This window comes from Melanerpes formicivorus, unplaced genomic scaffold, assembly GCF_026170545.1.
Source record: "Melanerpes formicivorus ecotype bairdi unplaced genomic scaffold, bMelFor1.0.p_v2 SCAF_30, whole genome shotgun sequence".
In the NCBI taxonomy this organism is placed as follows: domain Eukaryota; kingdom Metazoa; phylum Chordata; class Aves; order Piciformes; family Picidae; genus Melanerpes; species Melanerpes formicivorus.
Window position 1 is genome coordinate 5565041 of NW_027142382.1, and position 16780 is coordinate 5581820.

Sequence of the window (16780 nt, forward strand, 5' to 3'; positions counted from 1 at the left end):
CTTGATGATTCCAGTGGTCTTTCCCATCCTGAATGACTATGATCTGCTCCCCCTTTAGAAACCTGCTGAGTATTTCTAGAGCAGAAGCAGGGCTTAAACTCCAAACAGTTTTGGAGCAGAGAAATCAACTGCAAATGCAGCAGTTCTTTACGTGTTAAGTATGTATTCACCATCTAGCACTTACAAGTGTTGGGCCAATTTGAAAAGTATCTCCCCAAATTTAGGTTCCTATGTTTAATTCAGGCCTGAGAATTGTCTGAGTTGCAGAAGTTCTGAACTTACCCAGTCAGCTTTTGGTTACAAATTCATTTAGTAAACAAATCACATGGAGAGAGAGCCATGTAGAAGCACTCTGTGGTAGGCACATGTCCTAGCCAATGAGTGCTCTATGGGATACAATGAGAAAGGCCATATGTATGCTGCTGCACTGCTCTTCTGACTTAAGGATCTTTATGTCTGAAAAGCTCCCTTATGCATTTTAAGAGGCTGTTATGAGGATATTCATTTGTGGTAAAATCCAAGCTGCTGCTATAAGAAGCTTTTTAACTGGCACATCAAGTTAAAAAGAAAGAAACCTAAGGGCCGGAGACGGATGCGCTGCTTACAAATATTACAGGTTTATAAGTAGTTCAGTGGATTTCTATGGGACTATTTGGAGAACAAAGCAGGGCTCTGCACAAGAAAGATCAGATGCTATCCCCAAAAGTCTGCCTGAGACTGGTGATACAGTTCCTCTGCCATCTGTTCACACTAGTTGCTGAATATATTATTACACTTCCCTCCGTGGCTTTTTACTGCAGCGCAATTTCTGTGCATATAAATCGGAACTGATTGCCAGGAGAAGTGCAGCAAACAGGCACAGAAAAAATTCCAGACATCTCAAACTTCATCTGCACTAATTCCTGTCCTCATATTATACCTGTGTCTTCCTGTTTTGTGTGCAGCTGTAAACCAGCAGAAACAAGGTACCATCATCTTGACAAGTACCTAAAAGGTTTAGTTGAATTTTTCCTTGTTTCCGTTCCCCCCACCCCCCCACCCCCTTTTTCTTTAACATTGTTTGGAGAGTACCAAGGTTGGGAGGGTAGAAGCACTTGCATACAACTCTGATCCCTGAGTCTTTTGGATTACTCTGTCATTTAGATCCTTGATTGGTTACTAAAAAGTGCACAGTCAGTACCACACAGCAGGCAGAAGTGCTAATTCCATCAGTACAGTTGTTAGGATCCTGAGACTGAAGCTCTGAATCAGCTAAGCTGTGCTCAGCATGAACCAAGTTTTGGGAAGCAGGTAAATTGGCTTCCTATTCTTTGGGTTATTTTATGCCAGTGCTACATTTGGAAGTCCATTGTGCCCTACCTGGCAAGTGACAGCCTTGAGGTGTCTGAAGCATACACAGAATCATCCAGGCCAGAAAAGACCTCTGAGATCAAGTGCAGCCATTTCCCCCATTCCACCAGGTCTGTCACTACACCATGTCCCCAAGCTCAAGATATATATGGCTTTTAAACACATCCAGGGATGGTGACTCAGCCACCTCCCTGGGCAGTCTGTTCCAGTGCCTGACAACCCTTTCCATGAAAAAAATTTTCCTGATGTCCAGCCTAAACCTCCTGTGGAATAGCTTGAGGCCATTCTCTTCTCACAAGAAACTAATGATAGAATTAGAGGGACCAGTGTCTGTCTCTCTACAGCCTCCATTCAGGTAGCTGTAGAGTTGTACATGTAAGTAGATGAAATAAAGTAAATACAAAAAAAACCACCAACAAAACAACACAAAAACCACCATAAAAAGAATTTTTTATGGAAGGCTTTACAATTTCTCGCAGGATAGCAAGAGTGCAAATTAACCTCTCTGTACCCCAAGAATTTAGTAAGCTGAAAGACCACCTCCTTGGCAAGGAGATGCCAGGCAGGGTGAAAAAGGTTCAGAAAGGTGTGTCTGTACATTAACACAAGGTTCCTCATTTACACTCAGGTCCAACGTTCTGATCTGCCACACTGCTATAAGCATCAGACCAGAGCCTGCTAGTTTTCTAGTCAGAGGAGATCTGATCCTGCACAGGGACCCACACAACTGGGACACACAAGCTCTGCCATTCCAGGCAGTGTGAACACAGCTGGGGAGATTCAACCTCCTTGCCAAAGGCAGTGAAAACATTGTTCCTTAACTCACTGTAGAACAAATGTGCCAGTGGAAATGCCAAAAACCTGTGGTCACACTTGCACAGTTCAGAGGGATAAATTTAGCCTGACTTGTCCCTTAAGTGCTGTCTTTACTCTGAACATCTGGGTGAAAAACAAAACTGCTAAAGGAATCCTTACTAGCAATTTGCATGGACTAGTTAATTATTCTTTAAACAATGGATTTCTTTCTCAGACTTCTACCAGGAAGGCAGAAATCCTTTGTTTACAAGTAGAAATAGAAGTGCCTAGGAAGACTTGGAGTTCAGTGTCTGGTTCAGATGAAAGCATAAGAACTCAAAATCTAATCCAAGCAAGCTTTGTAGAGATATTTTGTCACTTTTGTCCTGAGATCTGGATAAAAACCTCAAGACACAGTAATATTTGGCAGGGTATGCTAGAAACTCAAGCACCAAAATGCTGGTAGACAGGAAGCTTGAATTCAAAGGTTCTTTTTTCAATATGGCTCCCCTTCTTTTATCCCTCCCCTCCAGCCTCTTCTCTTTACTGTTTTATCCTCTTGCCCAGTCCTGGTTTGATTTTGGAGAAAAGGAAATACATGTCAAAGGAACCTCCTTAAAAAAGACAACAAGTGTGAGGCTTTGTGTTGGTACCTTTCAGTTTCGAACTAGAAGCCCCTTTCTGTAGGCAAATAGCCCAGCTGCAGCCACTGAGGTGAAGAAAGTGGAAAATCCAATCAGCTTTAGCAGCCCTGGCACAGACGGCAAGTTCCTCTCCCAGAAGGTTGTAGTGATGGGCAAAGCTGGAACGTCCTGCAGGGACAGTATCCATTATCAACATCACATAATTTCCACTGTGAGAGGCAGAAATCTGGAGATTCTTGCAGCAGGAACAGACACTGGGTTGAAGCAGTTCATTTTATCAAGTAGAGTATCAGACTGATCAGTTAAAGGTAAGAAGAAGAGCTATGTGGAAAAAATGGTTAAAAATCACAGTTCTTTCTGATCCCAAGCTACACAGTTGTCAGGTGAGTGCCCTCTCCAGATTTTTATCATGTTTAGGGCAGGGTAGTTTTGGTGAGTAAGTGAAAGTCTTCTGTGGCTTTGATTTAGTGAACTTAAACAAAACCAGCAAAACCCCAGGAAAAACAAAACAAAACATTTACTCTACAGAAAGACTTACAATTGATTCAGGTTCTGGCTTCCAAATTTCACTGTCTGGGATTTTCCTCATAGCAAACAGTATCTGAAAATAAATAGTATTCTCTAGTAAGTGCCATTCTCTCTTCAAAAGGGAAAAAGAGCTGGCTTTAGTGTTTGTTGTTAAACAGAATGATGAAAATACTGAGCATATAAATTGCTGTGTAGTCACATGTTAAAAGAAAACTGAGGAAGCCTGATATTTAATAAGGCACCCCCTCCTAGTGGGAGATAGAAACAGTAACAAGAAAACCTCTCTGTGCTTACTTAGACCATGCAAGATACTGGAACTTGACTAGTCCCATGGGAAAGAGTTAATATGAATTTGAATAGTAGTTGAGTATACACTCATGGAAGTGAGGCATGCATAAACCAGCTACTGCATGGCCAAGCTAGATAGGTAGGAGACGCTTGTTTTGGAAATTATACTGGGATTTAAGAAGAGGAACAGAATCCTGTGAGTGATGACAGACCACTGCTTTCAGTCAGAAAAAAAGTAATGATAAAAAGAAGTGGAAAAATAACCCTTCAAAGTATCAGAGCAACCACTGATCAGTAGGATAGCAAAGATTATCTGCAATGAGTGGCAGAAAAAGGCAGCAAGATGAACTACTTCTACAGTAAAATAAAATGGAGGTGGTGATATTAATGGTTTTTCCCTATTCTAGGCACTTGTAGTTTTAAGATTTTATGTCTTTTACAATGGGCTTTTATTCTAGATAGGATTGATGGACCCTGACAACTTTTCAATATGGGAAAGCAAGAAACAACTTTTCACTAGGTTTTAAACATTTTTCTTTCACAAATAAATGGGGAGAGAAAAACAGCAGATTTTTAAACCAGCCAGGCTTACTTGTCAACTTCTCTGCCAAGGCCTATGGAAGTCTTATAGTAATGTCCTAACATTAGAGAGGTCATGAAGACTGTCTCTGGAGGTTTTCAGGAGCAAGCTGTCAAAAAAATGGGATAGCTTGGAAACAGTGGATCGCTGCCTTTTTAGGCTGGGGCAAGGGCTAGATGAACTCTCCAGATTCTTTCCAGGCCAATTTCTGTTCCCTGACTGCAGCTTTTAGCCACAAAGTTCCCTTCATCTCATAAAACAGAGATGAAATTTCTTTTACTGCTCCATAAACTGTAATATTCCTGAAAATACTTGCCTAATTGGCATTTTCTCAGAAGTAAAACATTAAAGTCCTTGTTTGATGACTTTACATAAGGCTGTCTCAACAGTATATCACTGTCAGTGGTATTGTTGAAAACACCTGAGGAAGGTGTTGGATAGCTGCAGAACTGAGCTGTTCCTAGTAAGGCTAACAGCCATGATCTATCAAATTATGAGTGTCCATCTGGGGGAAAAGGTTACTTAGGTCCATGACCAGGATTTCAGTTAAAGAAGAAAGGGTTTAATTCCTGGAAACAGAGAAGAGTTTGATGAAACAGTGAGAGCCCTTCCCAAGCATTTCAAATCAAAAAGGATGAAGGTTATGCACTTAAGAGTCTCTCTCTTTTGCAGGGATTTGCATCAAGACTTCAGAATGTCTGAAGCTGTCAACAGTTCCATTTAACCTCCAACCAGAAAAGCTTTCATTTTTATAGGATATTTGATGGTGCCTCCTGTTTTGGGCTTGTGTCTGTACCTCTCTGGCTGCTCTTTCTCCAGCCTGTACAGCCCCCTCCATGTATCCACTCCACTCCGTGGCTGTTTCTGTGCCAGCAAAATAGATCCTGCCAATAGGCTGCCGAATAATCCTGGAGTAGGACAAGTAGTAAGTCACATCAGCCATTTCAGAAACAGTAACTTAAATCCTTAGGCTAATATAAAGTGTCTTAAATAATGGTGAGTGCTTTCCACAGTAACCGTGGGTAAGATGAGTTGGAGAGGGAGTCTGCATTGCATTTAATATTTGACAGTAAACACAGTGCTCATATTTTCTGGATGTTTACATTACTTATGGGTGTAAAGGACAATTAAAGATGAGACTTATTCTACGACACAATTTTAGCCAGTGTCACAAATACCAATGCTAGGCATTACTGACGCAGTGTAGCATTCTGAAGTACCATCCTCATAATAGCTAAAATAACAAGCAAATAATAATTAATCAAAAACCCAACAAAATTAAAAAGGATTACTTTTTTCTAATTCTATTTTTGCCAGAATTTGCAACAATCATCATTAAGATTTAATTAAATACATGAAAATTAAATTAAACACTAAGGCCTCCGCGTGCTCTTCATTGCAACTCTTTCATTACTCTGATTTCTTTTTACATTGTGAAAACTTGCCCTCCAAAAGTTGGGCTATGCCACCCCATTAAAAACTATGTATATAAATCCAATCACCTGTTGGACCAGGAAGCCTTTTTCTTTTTGGTAAATCTTATTTTCATGCAAAAAACTATGTCAGAGTGGACTGTATACAAAATGGCAGGCTGATTACTAGCTTAAGCCTTCCCTCCTGAAAGAAGAACAGTCCAAAGAAATTACTGTCAATACTGGCAAGAATTAACCCTCTGCCAGTATTTATAACATAGCAGCTAAAGATGTGGCAGGAAGGGTAACACCAGTCTCAAATATCCAAATCCAGTTTTCTAAACAGGTTGTGAAAGCTTCCCAACTCCCTTAGAAGGGCATAGCAAATAACAACCGTGAATAAAACCCTCTAATGATGCTGTACTCATCCATCACAAAGCACAACTGAGACAAGTGGAAGGTTACAATACCTGTGTAGAGCAAACAGTGACAGAGGATTTATGATCCTTTCTGAGCATATTTATTAACTTGGTCTTATCTTACTACTCCAAAGCCCACTATAAATAGACACTGTACCTTCCATACTGAGTCATTATTCCAGGTGGGAAGTAGGCTGTGTAGCAGCCCCCAGAATACTGCTCTTCACACCAGTTCTTCTCTTCATAATGCACTGGCTGTAAAACAGAGATTAATTCATTTAAGGAAGGGGCGAAGTCCCTTAGAAGCTAATAAAAGGACTAAGGAGAAAGCAGAGAAGAATAGGTTATGACTTGTTGCATATCAACTTTGACAAGACAAGCAAATTGAACAAGTCTCTTAACAGTTAACAACATGGATCCAACGCTGAAAGCCTTTATTTTAGAAACTATTTGCTATTTAAAACAAAACACAACACAAACCAAAACAACAATCTGACCATTGTAGAACATAATCCTCTTAATCTGTCAATGTAAATTCATGTTTTAAGCACAAAGTTATGCTGAGCCATGGAAAGCAATATTAACCACAATGTAAACAGGTATAACACCTGTTATATGTACACTGGATGCAAGTATACACTGTCAGAAACACCAAGTATGACATTTGCTCAGTTCTGTAACCTTGACAGTGGTGACTACAAGGTTCAACTCATGGAAAGCTGCCCTTAAAGGATAAAAAGCATTGACTGAAAACTAAATGAGATCATAGAATGGCTTAGGTTGGAAGGGACCTTAGAGATCCATCTACTCCAAATTCCCTGCCATGGACACCTCAGAACTAGACTCAGCTGTTCAAGGCCTTCAACACTCCCAGAAAGGAGACATCCACAACTTCCCCAGACAACCTACTCCAGAGTCCCACCATCCTCATACTGAAGAACTTCTTCCTAAGATCCAGTTTAAACCTACTCTCCCTCAGCTTAAAACCATTCCCCCTTGTTCTTTTGCTAGACACCCTTATGAAAAGTCCCTCTACAGCCTTCCTCTTAGATTCCTTCAGGTAGGGGAAAGCAGCTATACTGTTCCTCCAGAGTCTTCTCTTTTCTAGGCTGAACAACCCCAGCTCCCTCAGCTTATCCTCATAGAGGTGTTGCAGCTCTTGGATCATCTTTGTGGCCACCCTCTGGGCTTACTCCAACAGTTTGGTGTCCTTCATATGATAGGGGCACCAGAACTGGACACAGTATTTGAGGAGCAGTCTCACAAACATGGAGTAAAGGGGAAGAATTGCCTCTCTTGACCTGCTGGCTACACTCCTCTTGATCACAGAGATCCTATCAGTTATTTGTTAGTTAGGAAGAGAAGGCAAAGGACAGGCTGGAACAATATCAGCAAAATGCATGTAGCAATGAAACTTAACAAGTAATAAGAAAGCAGAAACATTATGCCCAACATAGACTGAGAGGAAAGGCAAGACTGTCACCTTTTGAAACAGTTGAAATATGCGGTGGTATGCACTGTGAATGCCATCCATGAAGCTGAAAGAACATATCTACCTTTTAATTATTTCATAAGCTCATTCATATCCTCAGTGCCATACACAACCCAAGACTCGCCATAACCTCCTCTCCATTCCTCTGCAGAGGGGCAGCAAGTGCTTCCACAGCAGGTACCTTCTCCAAAAGGCTATGCAGTGCCAGAGCACTGTTTCATTCTGTCCTTCCCCAGCTCAACAAGTCTGACAAGAGATGCCATGGTTTAGATTTTGTGCTTACATGTAAAGCTTCTTCTGATCCCAGAACCTTTGCATAAAGCTCGCACAGCCTCGTTTTCCTGCAAAGGAAAAGCAACAGAAGTCTTGTACGTAAGGAGAGACAAAACCCACCCCAAATATGTCCTAGTTTCATTAGAACAAGTATTAATATCTGTTTAAAATCAAGGCTCTAGTTTTTGGCAATCTAATGTCATCAGCCTCTGGATCACCAGAAATAACTTCCAATTCTGTGCAAAGTGCTGGTTTTACCAGCAGTCATGCAAGCTGTTCCCTTAAGGTACCTTGAGCAGTCCAAAACCATACATTATCCTCTAGGCTGCCAGGAAGCAGCAGTAAGGCACTGCACTTTGTTGTAGCACATTATCTAACTTACTGGATTTTTTTCTGCAAAGATGCAGAAAAGAGGCTCTCAGGGTATCAGTACTTTATTTCTAGATCTATAAAACTTCCTCCTGTTTTAGTTTATGAGTCTATAAATCCATGAATATCCTTCATTCTGTAGCAAACCTCAAGTGCAATTGAGTTTGCTCCTATAAGCTTTGGGGTCTTAAATTTTTCACTGTTAACTGCATCCAAACACAAGAAGATAAAGATTAACTAAATCAACCAATTACGAAAGAGAAACACACAAGCACAAGACTGGAAAGGTGTTCACTTTTGGAAGCAAATCCTGTGCTCCTCAGAAAGCCATGCTGGGGGCAAAAATACAGCAGCCTCAGCTGTGTAATTGTATGGGCTACAACTTACAGTGTATGAGGTAACCATATCTCTACTGCTGTATGAAGCAACGCAGCTATACAGAAGCCCACCTTTACCCATGAGCATCTGAACTCAGAGAATGCTACAGAAAGGGGTTGAGGAGAAAGAGTTAAAACAGAAAGAGAGAAAAGACCATAAAGAAGTTGTCCTGTAATGGTTGCTGCTGGAGCAAGGCAAAGTGAAGACTGATACAGTTCAGGAAGAGATGTGGCCCTGGGGTGACTTTGTGACTGGCAGGTGTGAAGCCAAGCAGCTGCAAAAAGGAAGGAAGCAGCCTTTTCCTTGTGACCCATGGTGGAGGACAAGGGTTAGCCTGCTCCAGAAGCAGAAATGCATGGTGATGTAGTGGCTGGCCAGGAAAGATCTATACATGAACAACCCTCTACAGTCAAAGAATGACATGCATCTAGCAATAACCATAACAGAAGGGATCATTTCCTCTATAACTCCAACGTGAGGCAACCATTGTGCACTGCAGACCACCAGCACCTATGCAGTGTCTGACCAGAAGGAAGCCATTTTCACAGTATATTCTAATAAGGCTGTGGTCTGCCTGTCAACTCTCAAAAATGTTTACTGGCTCCTGCTTCCAGGGTAGGTCAGTAACATGAAGGGGCTCATTTGTTTCTGCTTCTCCCAGCACCATGAGGGGAATTAGAAGAACCCCTCTACATCTGCCTGTGTCCTGTCCATGATGAGAATTAGAAGAACCCCTCTACATCTGCCTGTGTCCTGTCCTATTTCCACACATGATTTGAGACCCAAAAAGCCTGAAAATAGCATTCATATACAGCCAGCTGCAGGGCTCCAAGTACCAAGTTCACTACTGTTTACTAACTACATTGCAAATACAGATAAAGTTAAAGATGCCATTCAAAAGAAAACTCTAAGCTTCAGGTCAAGGGCATCTTCAGACTTAAAAAAAAAAATTGATCTTGGAAGGTAATCCTCATCAATAATAAAGTATTATCTGACAAAGGAAAAACCCCACAAACTACAGAAAAGGAGTTTCTAAAGGATAGACTTGTACTAACAGTAATCTAGTAATGAGGCCATTCTCCCTAATAACCCAAAACCCCTAAGTATGGATTGCTGTTAATGTTAGCATAGAATACATGGAATATGAAGCAAGAATATTCTTTATTTCTTGTCTCTGGAATCAGCTATGAAGATGCCAACAGCACTAAGTAAGAGGCCTCAAGCCACCTAACTATGATCCGGTGGTGCTACATGCTGCGTGGTGTAGAAGTGGTGCACATGCAGATGCTCAGCTCTTTTTAGCTGGTCTCTTCCACAGCAGTGGGTGATGCTATCATCTTTGTTACACAGCTGTGAAAGGTAGGGCACAACCTAAGCACTAATTACTCAGGGGTACCTGGTGTGGCAAGACCAGATGGAGGGTAGCAGTGAGTTTTATTCACTTTAGTCTGGCTTAGGCTGCAGAACTGTTTCCATCCCCTTCCACAATCTCGATTTACAATAGCTCCCATTAATTCTACACCCTACTCTACATACCCAAAGATTACTGAAAAACCTTACCCTGTCATCAGCATGAAACAGGGAGAACCCTGCTTGTGTTGATAAGCAAGTATAGTATCTAAGCAAGATGCATTGTCTGTGGTGTGCCACAAGAAGTCAGTTCTCAGAAAACATCCTTCCCTCAAAACACCATAGCCTCTATCAAAACTGGTTGCACCCTCAGCACCCACTGAGAGAAGGTCAGGATTTGTGCTCTCCCCCTTATTCTGGGCCCTGACTTCTGCTCATTTGCAGTGCAGCCCAATGGGTTCCTGCATCAGCTGGCTGTGGCCTGGACTGCAGGAGCCAGAGAAGTAACCCCCACAACAGAATACATCTGTCAGATACCAACCCAAACATATTTTATAACCATTCTTTACCAAATCAAATTTCTTCCTAATTCCTCAAAAGAGAAGAGTTCAAAATCCTTTCATTTAAAACTTGGCTGTAGGCAGCAGCAGAGTCAGACACTTGTGCCAGTGCTTCTAAAGCCCAGGGGAAAGCAACCTTTCCTTCATGGGGTCTTGCAAAGGCAGAACAGCTCTTCATCTCAAAGAAAGAGAAGCTTTCTCAAGTACTGAAAAAGCTCCATTGTAGCTAGTACACTGACACAGTGTAAGACACTATTTGGTGTTTACCATGGCTTAAGATGCTGAGCACATTGGATTACAGAATACTTACACTACTTTTATCATCAGTTGCCTGCTGGGAGACTATCTCAAAGCCTGAGTGCTAAGGAAAAGACTTCTTTGTGATTTGAAACGACCGGGACATTACCAGCTCCATTTAGACCCCAAATCCACAGACTGCCAGGCTACCTGCAAAGCTAAATTGAGTTAGACTACCTATTGCTGTTAAAAAAGTTTACTTAGCTACAGTATTCCTTGTGTCATGCTTTAATAACAAAAGCATTCTCTCCAAATCAAAATAAGGCTCTCCTCACATTCAGATTTTCTACTTAATAATAATAAACCAGGTTGGAAGAGACCTTCAAGATCATCATGTCCAACCCATCAACCAATCCAAGCCACCTAAACAACTAAACCATGGCACCAAGCACCCCATCAACTCTCCTCCTGAACACCTCCAATGATGGTGACTCCACCACCTCCCCAGGCAGCCCATTCCAATGGGCTATCACTCTTCCTGTATAGAACTTCTTCCTAACATCCAACCTGTCATAGGGTTGGAAGGGAAAGGCCGGCGCCTTTTCCTCCCCCCGGAAAGTGAAAGGAAAAAAAACTCACAGCTGAATTAGAAAGCAGTGGAGCTGTATATTTACAAAGCAATACAGGATATGCAGGGGAATTTACAGAATTTACAATATTTACAATATATACAAAAATATACAACAAAGCAGCACAGAAATGAGAGTTCCCCCCCCCTCTGCTGAGGGGGTTCCCCACCTCTGCTCCCCCTTCTCTCCCCCTTTTCCCAGAGAGGTTTAGAAAGAGAGAAAAGAGAAAGAAAGAGCAGTGATTAATTAGAAGCAGTTAGGCCGTTACGTGTTAGAAAGTTCTTATCTCTTCCCAAGGCCGAGTCTGGCCGAAAGCCCAGAAAGCTGCATGCCACCAAAGGAGGGGAAGACAGACTGCCCAGAAAAGTGCAGGAATGCCCATGATACTCTGCTGCACTCCCAGTTCAGAAGGTGCTTCCCCCCAATCTACCAATGAAATTAGTTTAGATCTGTCTTTTCGTTTACGAACCTCCGACTACAATATTCCCTTTCTTAAGGGGACAGCCTCAAATGGTCACACAACCTAATCCTCCCCTGGCACAGCCTGGGACTGTGTCCTCTTGTTCTGGTGCTGTCTGCCTGGGAGAAGAGACCAAGATCCACCTGTCTACAACCTCCCTTCAGGTAGTTGTAGAGAGCAAGAAGGTCACCCCTGAGTCTCCTCCTCTCCAGGCTAAGCAACCCCAGCTCCCTCAGCCTCTCCTCACAGGGCTGTGTTCCAAACCCCTCACCAACTTTGTTGCCCTTCTCTGGACACATTCCAGCAAATCAACCTCCTTGCTAAACTGAGGGGCCCAGAACTGGACACAGGACTCGAGGTGTGGCCTAACCAGTGCAGTGTACAGGGGCAGAATGACCTCCCTGCTCCTGCTGGCCACACTGTTCCTGATGCAGGCCAGGATGCCATTCGCCCTCTTGGCTTCCTGGACACACTGCAGGCTCATGTTCAGCCTACCATCAACCAGTACCCCCAGGTCCCTCTCTACCTGGCCACTCTCCAGCCACTCTGACCCCAGCCTGTAGCACTGCATGGGGTTGTTGTGCTTTAATTCATTCAGCTACTGTGAATCAATGTGATGGAAAACTCATTACTTGATAAATCTATTTTAGCAATAAACCAAAGAGAACTACTGTATGCAGAAATTTGTTTCAAGATGACAGTAAAAAAGACCTTCATCTGTGCCTGAAGGGCATGTTGTTTCCCCATAACTGAGAGTGAAGAGCTGGAGGCAGGTTTTTGATCCCTTCATAGTGTAACCTTGAGGCTGCTGTAGCTGCTAAGTTACAGGCACTGAAAGGTCCCTCCAGGGTGATTAGAAAAAAATACAAATAAAAGAAAATTGAAGCACAGTGGCTAAGTTTGCTCCTTCTGACAAGCCTTCAAACTCAGTGCATTTGCAGAAAGCCCAAGAGGTAACAGAGCAAGGGGGATGAGGCTGGCCCTGAACCCTTTCCAGTGAAGGTTTCATATTCATATCTTAAAGCAGCTCTTTTGTTTGAGTGACATAAATGAAGCAGACCCGATGGGAAATGTGAACCAGGATCAGATATTTTTCAAAGGGGCTGTCCTTTTGGCTAGCTACCACATCTGCTGCTGGTTTGTGGCAATTCTGTGGGGCCTCCCACCAAAACCAGGTGGTATCTTATTCCTTATAGTGACATGTCTGCCTAGTGTCACAAGGTTACAGGTAACTCCCTTCAAATTAGGGCATTTTTTTCTTCCTCTGGCCATTTATAACAAAATATAGACTCAGATTCCATTCCTATCTCCAGTGTTTGTACTTACCTTTCTTCTTTCGTGAGACCTGTCAGTCTTCTACACTTCCGAGCCAAAATGAAGCTGTAGGAAGACCACAAACAATTCACCTCCATCATGTTACTAAATTTTCTGTATCGTTTAAAATGCCAAAACTTTATGATGTGAGGCTGTAATTCATACCAATAGCTTTTGGTTCTCTTTCCAAAACACCCATTTCACCTCTCTGCTTAATGTTCTACACTCTGCTTACTGCTTACAAGACTCACTGTGGAAGGAACCAATCTGAGAGTCAGCTTAGAATCTTTGCATGAGATCACAGTATCACCATATATTAGAGGTTGGAATGGGACCTCCAGAGATCATCAAGTCCAACTTCCATGCCAAAGCAGAATCACTTAGAGTAGTCCACACAGGACTGCATCCAGGTGGGTCTTGAAAGTCTCCAGAGAAGGAGATTCCACAACCTCCCTGGGCAGCTTGTTCCAGTCTTCTGTCACCCTCACTGTAAAGATGTTTCTCCTCATGTTAAGGTGAGGTTTTCTATGTTCAAGTTTGAACACATTGTTCTTTATCTTATTAGTGTGCACCACAGGAAAGGCTTGGCCCCCTCCACTTGACACCCACCCCTTAGATATTTGTACACATTGATGAGACCCCATCTCAGTCTTCTCAATACTAAACAGCCCCAGGGCTCTCAGCCTCTCTTCATAGGGGAGATGCTCAAATCCCCTGGCTCTCCATTGGATTCTCTCCATAGGTCCCTGTCTCTCATATTTCCCAAATAAGATGTTTCCTAAATAATTTTATGCAGCAATGAGTGCATACAGAGGCAGAAGAGGTGAAGCCTGGGACTGAATTGGACATTGCTGTTCAATAAACTTTATAAGACTGATCACATTCTCTGGGTGTTCATAAGAAACACCAAGAGAACAAGCCAAAATATAATTCTAGAAAATAAATTTTCACTTAACTGGAAGATTTGGAGGAGGCAAAATATTTGGAGAAAGTTTTACATTACTGCAGTCACCCCATTTTTATTTCTCCTTCCTTTCCTATTCTCCAGTTTCACACTTTGCCACACCAAAAGGCAAAAGACAACAATGGGAAAAAGAAGAAAATTGTGTATCCTTTTTTTAAGTCACCAATTAAAACATATGAATTTTAAGACAAAAACATATAACTTATTCACCACACACTCTGAAACTCAACCCTTTAAGCATTTTGAAGTATTTATCATCAAAAGTAGTAAGTTTTTGTTTCAATTGTTGCCTCTAAGCCAAAATAAAAAGGTATTAACTGGACACTTTCTTTGTCTCTTACCCTATTATGGCAGGAAAGCTGCCATCAGGCTTAGTATCATCAAGTGTCAAACCAATTGCAGCATCCTCATCTTCGATGATCATGGTACCACAATATCCTGTTAAGCACAAAGTGGAAAAGAAGTGAGGATCTATGTATCCAAACATAGGATCGAGCTTCCAAGAAGTTGTGGAATACTCAGAGCTCAACTGGAAAAAGCCCTGAACAGCCTGATTTCAATTAGAATAGAATAAACCAGGTTGGAAGAGACCTGCGAGATCATCACGTCCAACCCATCAAACAATCCAAGCCACCTAAACAGCTAAACCATGGCACCAAGCACCCCATCAAGTCTCCTCCTGAACACCTCCAATCATGGTGACTCCACCACCTCCCCAGGCAGCCCATTCCAATGGGCAATCACTCTCTCTGTATAGAACTTCTTCCTAACATCCAGCCTAAACCTCCCCTGGCACAGCCTGAGACTGTGTCCTCTTGTTCTGGTACTGGCTGCTTGGGAGAAAAGACCAACCTCTGCCTGTCTACAACTTCCCTTCAGGTAGTTGTAGAGAGCAATAAGGTCACCCCTGAGTCTCCTCATCTGGCTGCTCCCCAGCCACTCTGACCCCAGCCTGTAGCATTGCATGGGGTTGTTGTGGCCAATGTGCAGAACCCAGCACTTGTATGTGTTAAATCTCATGCTATTGGATTCTGCCCATCTGTCCAGCCTATCGAGGTCCCTCTGCAGAGCCTCTCTACCCTCCAGCAGATCAACTCCTGCCTCCAGCTTGGTGTCATCAGCAAATTTACTGATGGAGTCAATTAATTCTGTTTTGAGCAAGGCACAGGACTAGATGACACCCAGAGGTCACTCCCAATCTCTATCACTCTGTTTTTCCTGTATTACAATCGTAGAATCAAAGGAAGGGGTGGGGATGGGACCCAACAGCCAAGTAATTTGACCCCCATCAGGTGACAAAGATTAGCACACAGCTGCCTTGATGATCTGCAAGGCAGTGTAGCATAATTTTTGCCTTGGGTTGGAGAAGTATTTGATCTTCTCTAAAAGAGAAAGTTTAGATCTCAGATGTGCTGACAAGTAACAATCCTTTAAGCATCTTAAAAAGATAAAGTCACTATGGGAATCTTCCATTGTGGAATTCATGACAGAAGAAGAAAGTCTTCTGCAACCTGGTTAGCAAGGCAATTATTAATTGCAGAGGAAGAGATTGCTCTTAGATGCTGAAAACATTCAAGTGCCTCTAGCACAGTTGCTTCCATATATGACATTTATGTCAGACACAGAAAGACATTTATACACTGTTTGAAAACAGAATTGCCTTTAAAAAGGAGGGTTTAAAGAACATAAATTGTTCTTCAAAGAAGAAAAATTAGCAAAGCTTTGTTAACACAAAGCAAGTACAAAAAATGTGGGTTATATCAGAAAATGGGAGTTAACCCTTGCTAATGCATCCCAAGTCTAACAGCCAGAATATGCCAGGAACTAGAACTCCTAAAAATCATTCACACAGGTGAATGCTAGATGACATTTGTAGACAAACGAATGTGGACCCATTACATGCAGTGATGCAAAATGGGTGCTATTACCCTGCATTTTGGTTAAGATTCAGTTTGTCTTACTTCTCAGAGCTGAGGGATCATGATGGAGGTATTCAGCATGTAAAGGGACTCCAGGATGTCTATATGACAACACCTTCAATTAATCCTGCTCAGTGCATCCCAGAAGGCAGAATTTTTGCAGGTTTATCACTACTCAGATAAAAGCAGTGACTACCACCTCATTTTTGTTCCCCCACCCACCCTCTCTCCCTAACTGATCTCTCAAGTTTCTCACACAGGGAAAAGTAAAACTGGTATAGAAGTGTATGGAGTTTCCTTCTAAGATCCAGTATCATCTAAACACAGAGTCTTGTCTGTTAGCATGTACCCTCTTCCCTCTCCCTGTTGCTACTGTTCTTACAAATTAGAATGTAGTACCCTTGTTCCTCCAGAAAATTTCCTTATAGTACACAATGCACTTGATGACTGAGCCCATGGGGATTCGATTGATGAGCTGGTTTCTCATTGGTGGCAAAGGTGGGTTGAAATGAATCTTCAAACCAAGAGCAGGAGGAATGGCACTGATCACGTATTTACCCTGGAAAAGAAATTAGACATCAGCCAAACACATTCTCCACTAGTTCATCCTAAGTATATTGCTCTAATGATTTTGGCATGCATCTGAGGAGGCTGCAGGGCGTATCTTCTGACACAATTTTGGCATTTAGCATGAGAATTGCAAAACTCAACTCCCCCCAAATCCTGCTTGTTAAACAACTAACTAGCATTATATAAACAACCATCTGTTCAAATGGTGGGCAGCTACTCTTTCACCAGTCCTTAAAAAAAAAGGTGCCG

The 16780-nt window shown here is 42.2% G+C and overlaps 1 protein-coding gene across 2 annotated transcripts in view; it reads right to left on the reverse strand.

Annotated features, from left to right (window-relative positions):
• The window catches only part of LOC137449537 (amine oxidase [flavin-containing] B-like), a 70627-nt gene that overhangs the window by 2961 nt on the left and 50886 nt on the right, over positions 1-16780 (reverse strand). For both annotated transcript variants that reach the window (XM_068155122.1, XM_068155123.1), the window contains exons 8-15: positions 16361-16520; positions 14384-14480; positions 13091-13144; positions 7792-7849; positions 6174-6271; positions 4982-5093; positions 3328-3390; positions 2799-2957 (exon numbers count right to left, since the gene is read on the reverse strand). In XM_068155122.1, coding sequence (XP_068011223.1) covers positions 2802-2957; positions 3328-3390; positions 4982-5093; positions 6174-6271; positions 7792-7849; positions 13091-13144; positions 14384-14480; positions 16361-16520 — 798 coding nt within the window. In that variant the 3' untranslated portion in view covers positions 2799-2801. The remainder of the gene's footprint in view (positions 1-2798; positions 2958-3327; positions 3391-4981; positions 5094-6173; positions 6272-7791; positions 7850-13090; positions 13145-14383; positions 14481-16360; positions 16521-16780) is intronic.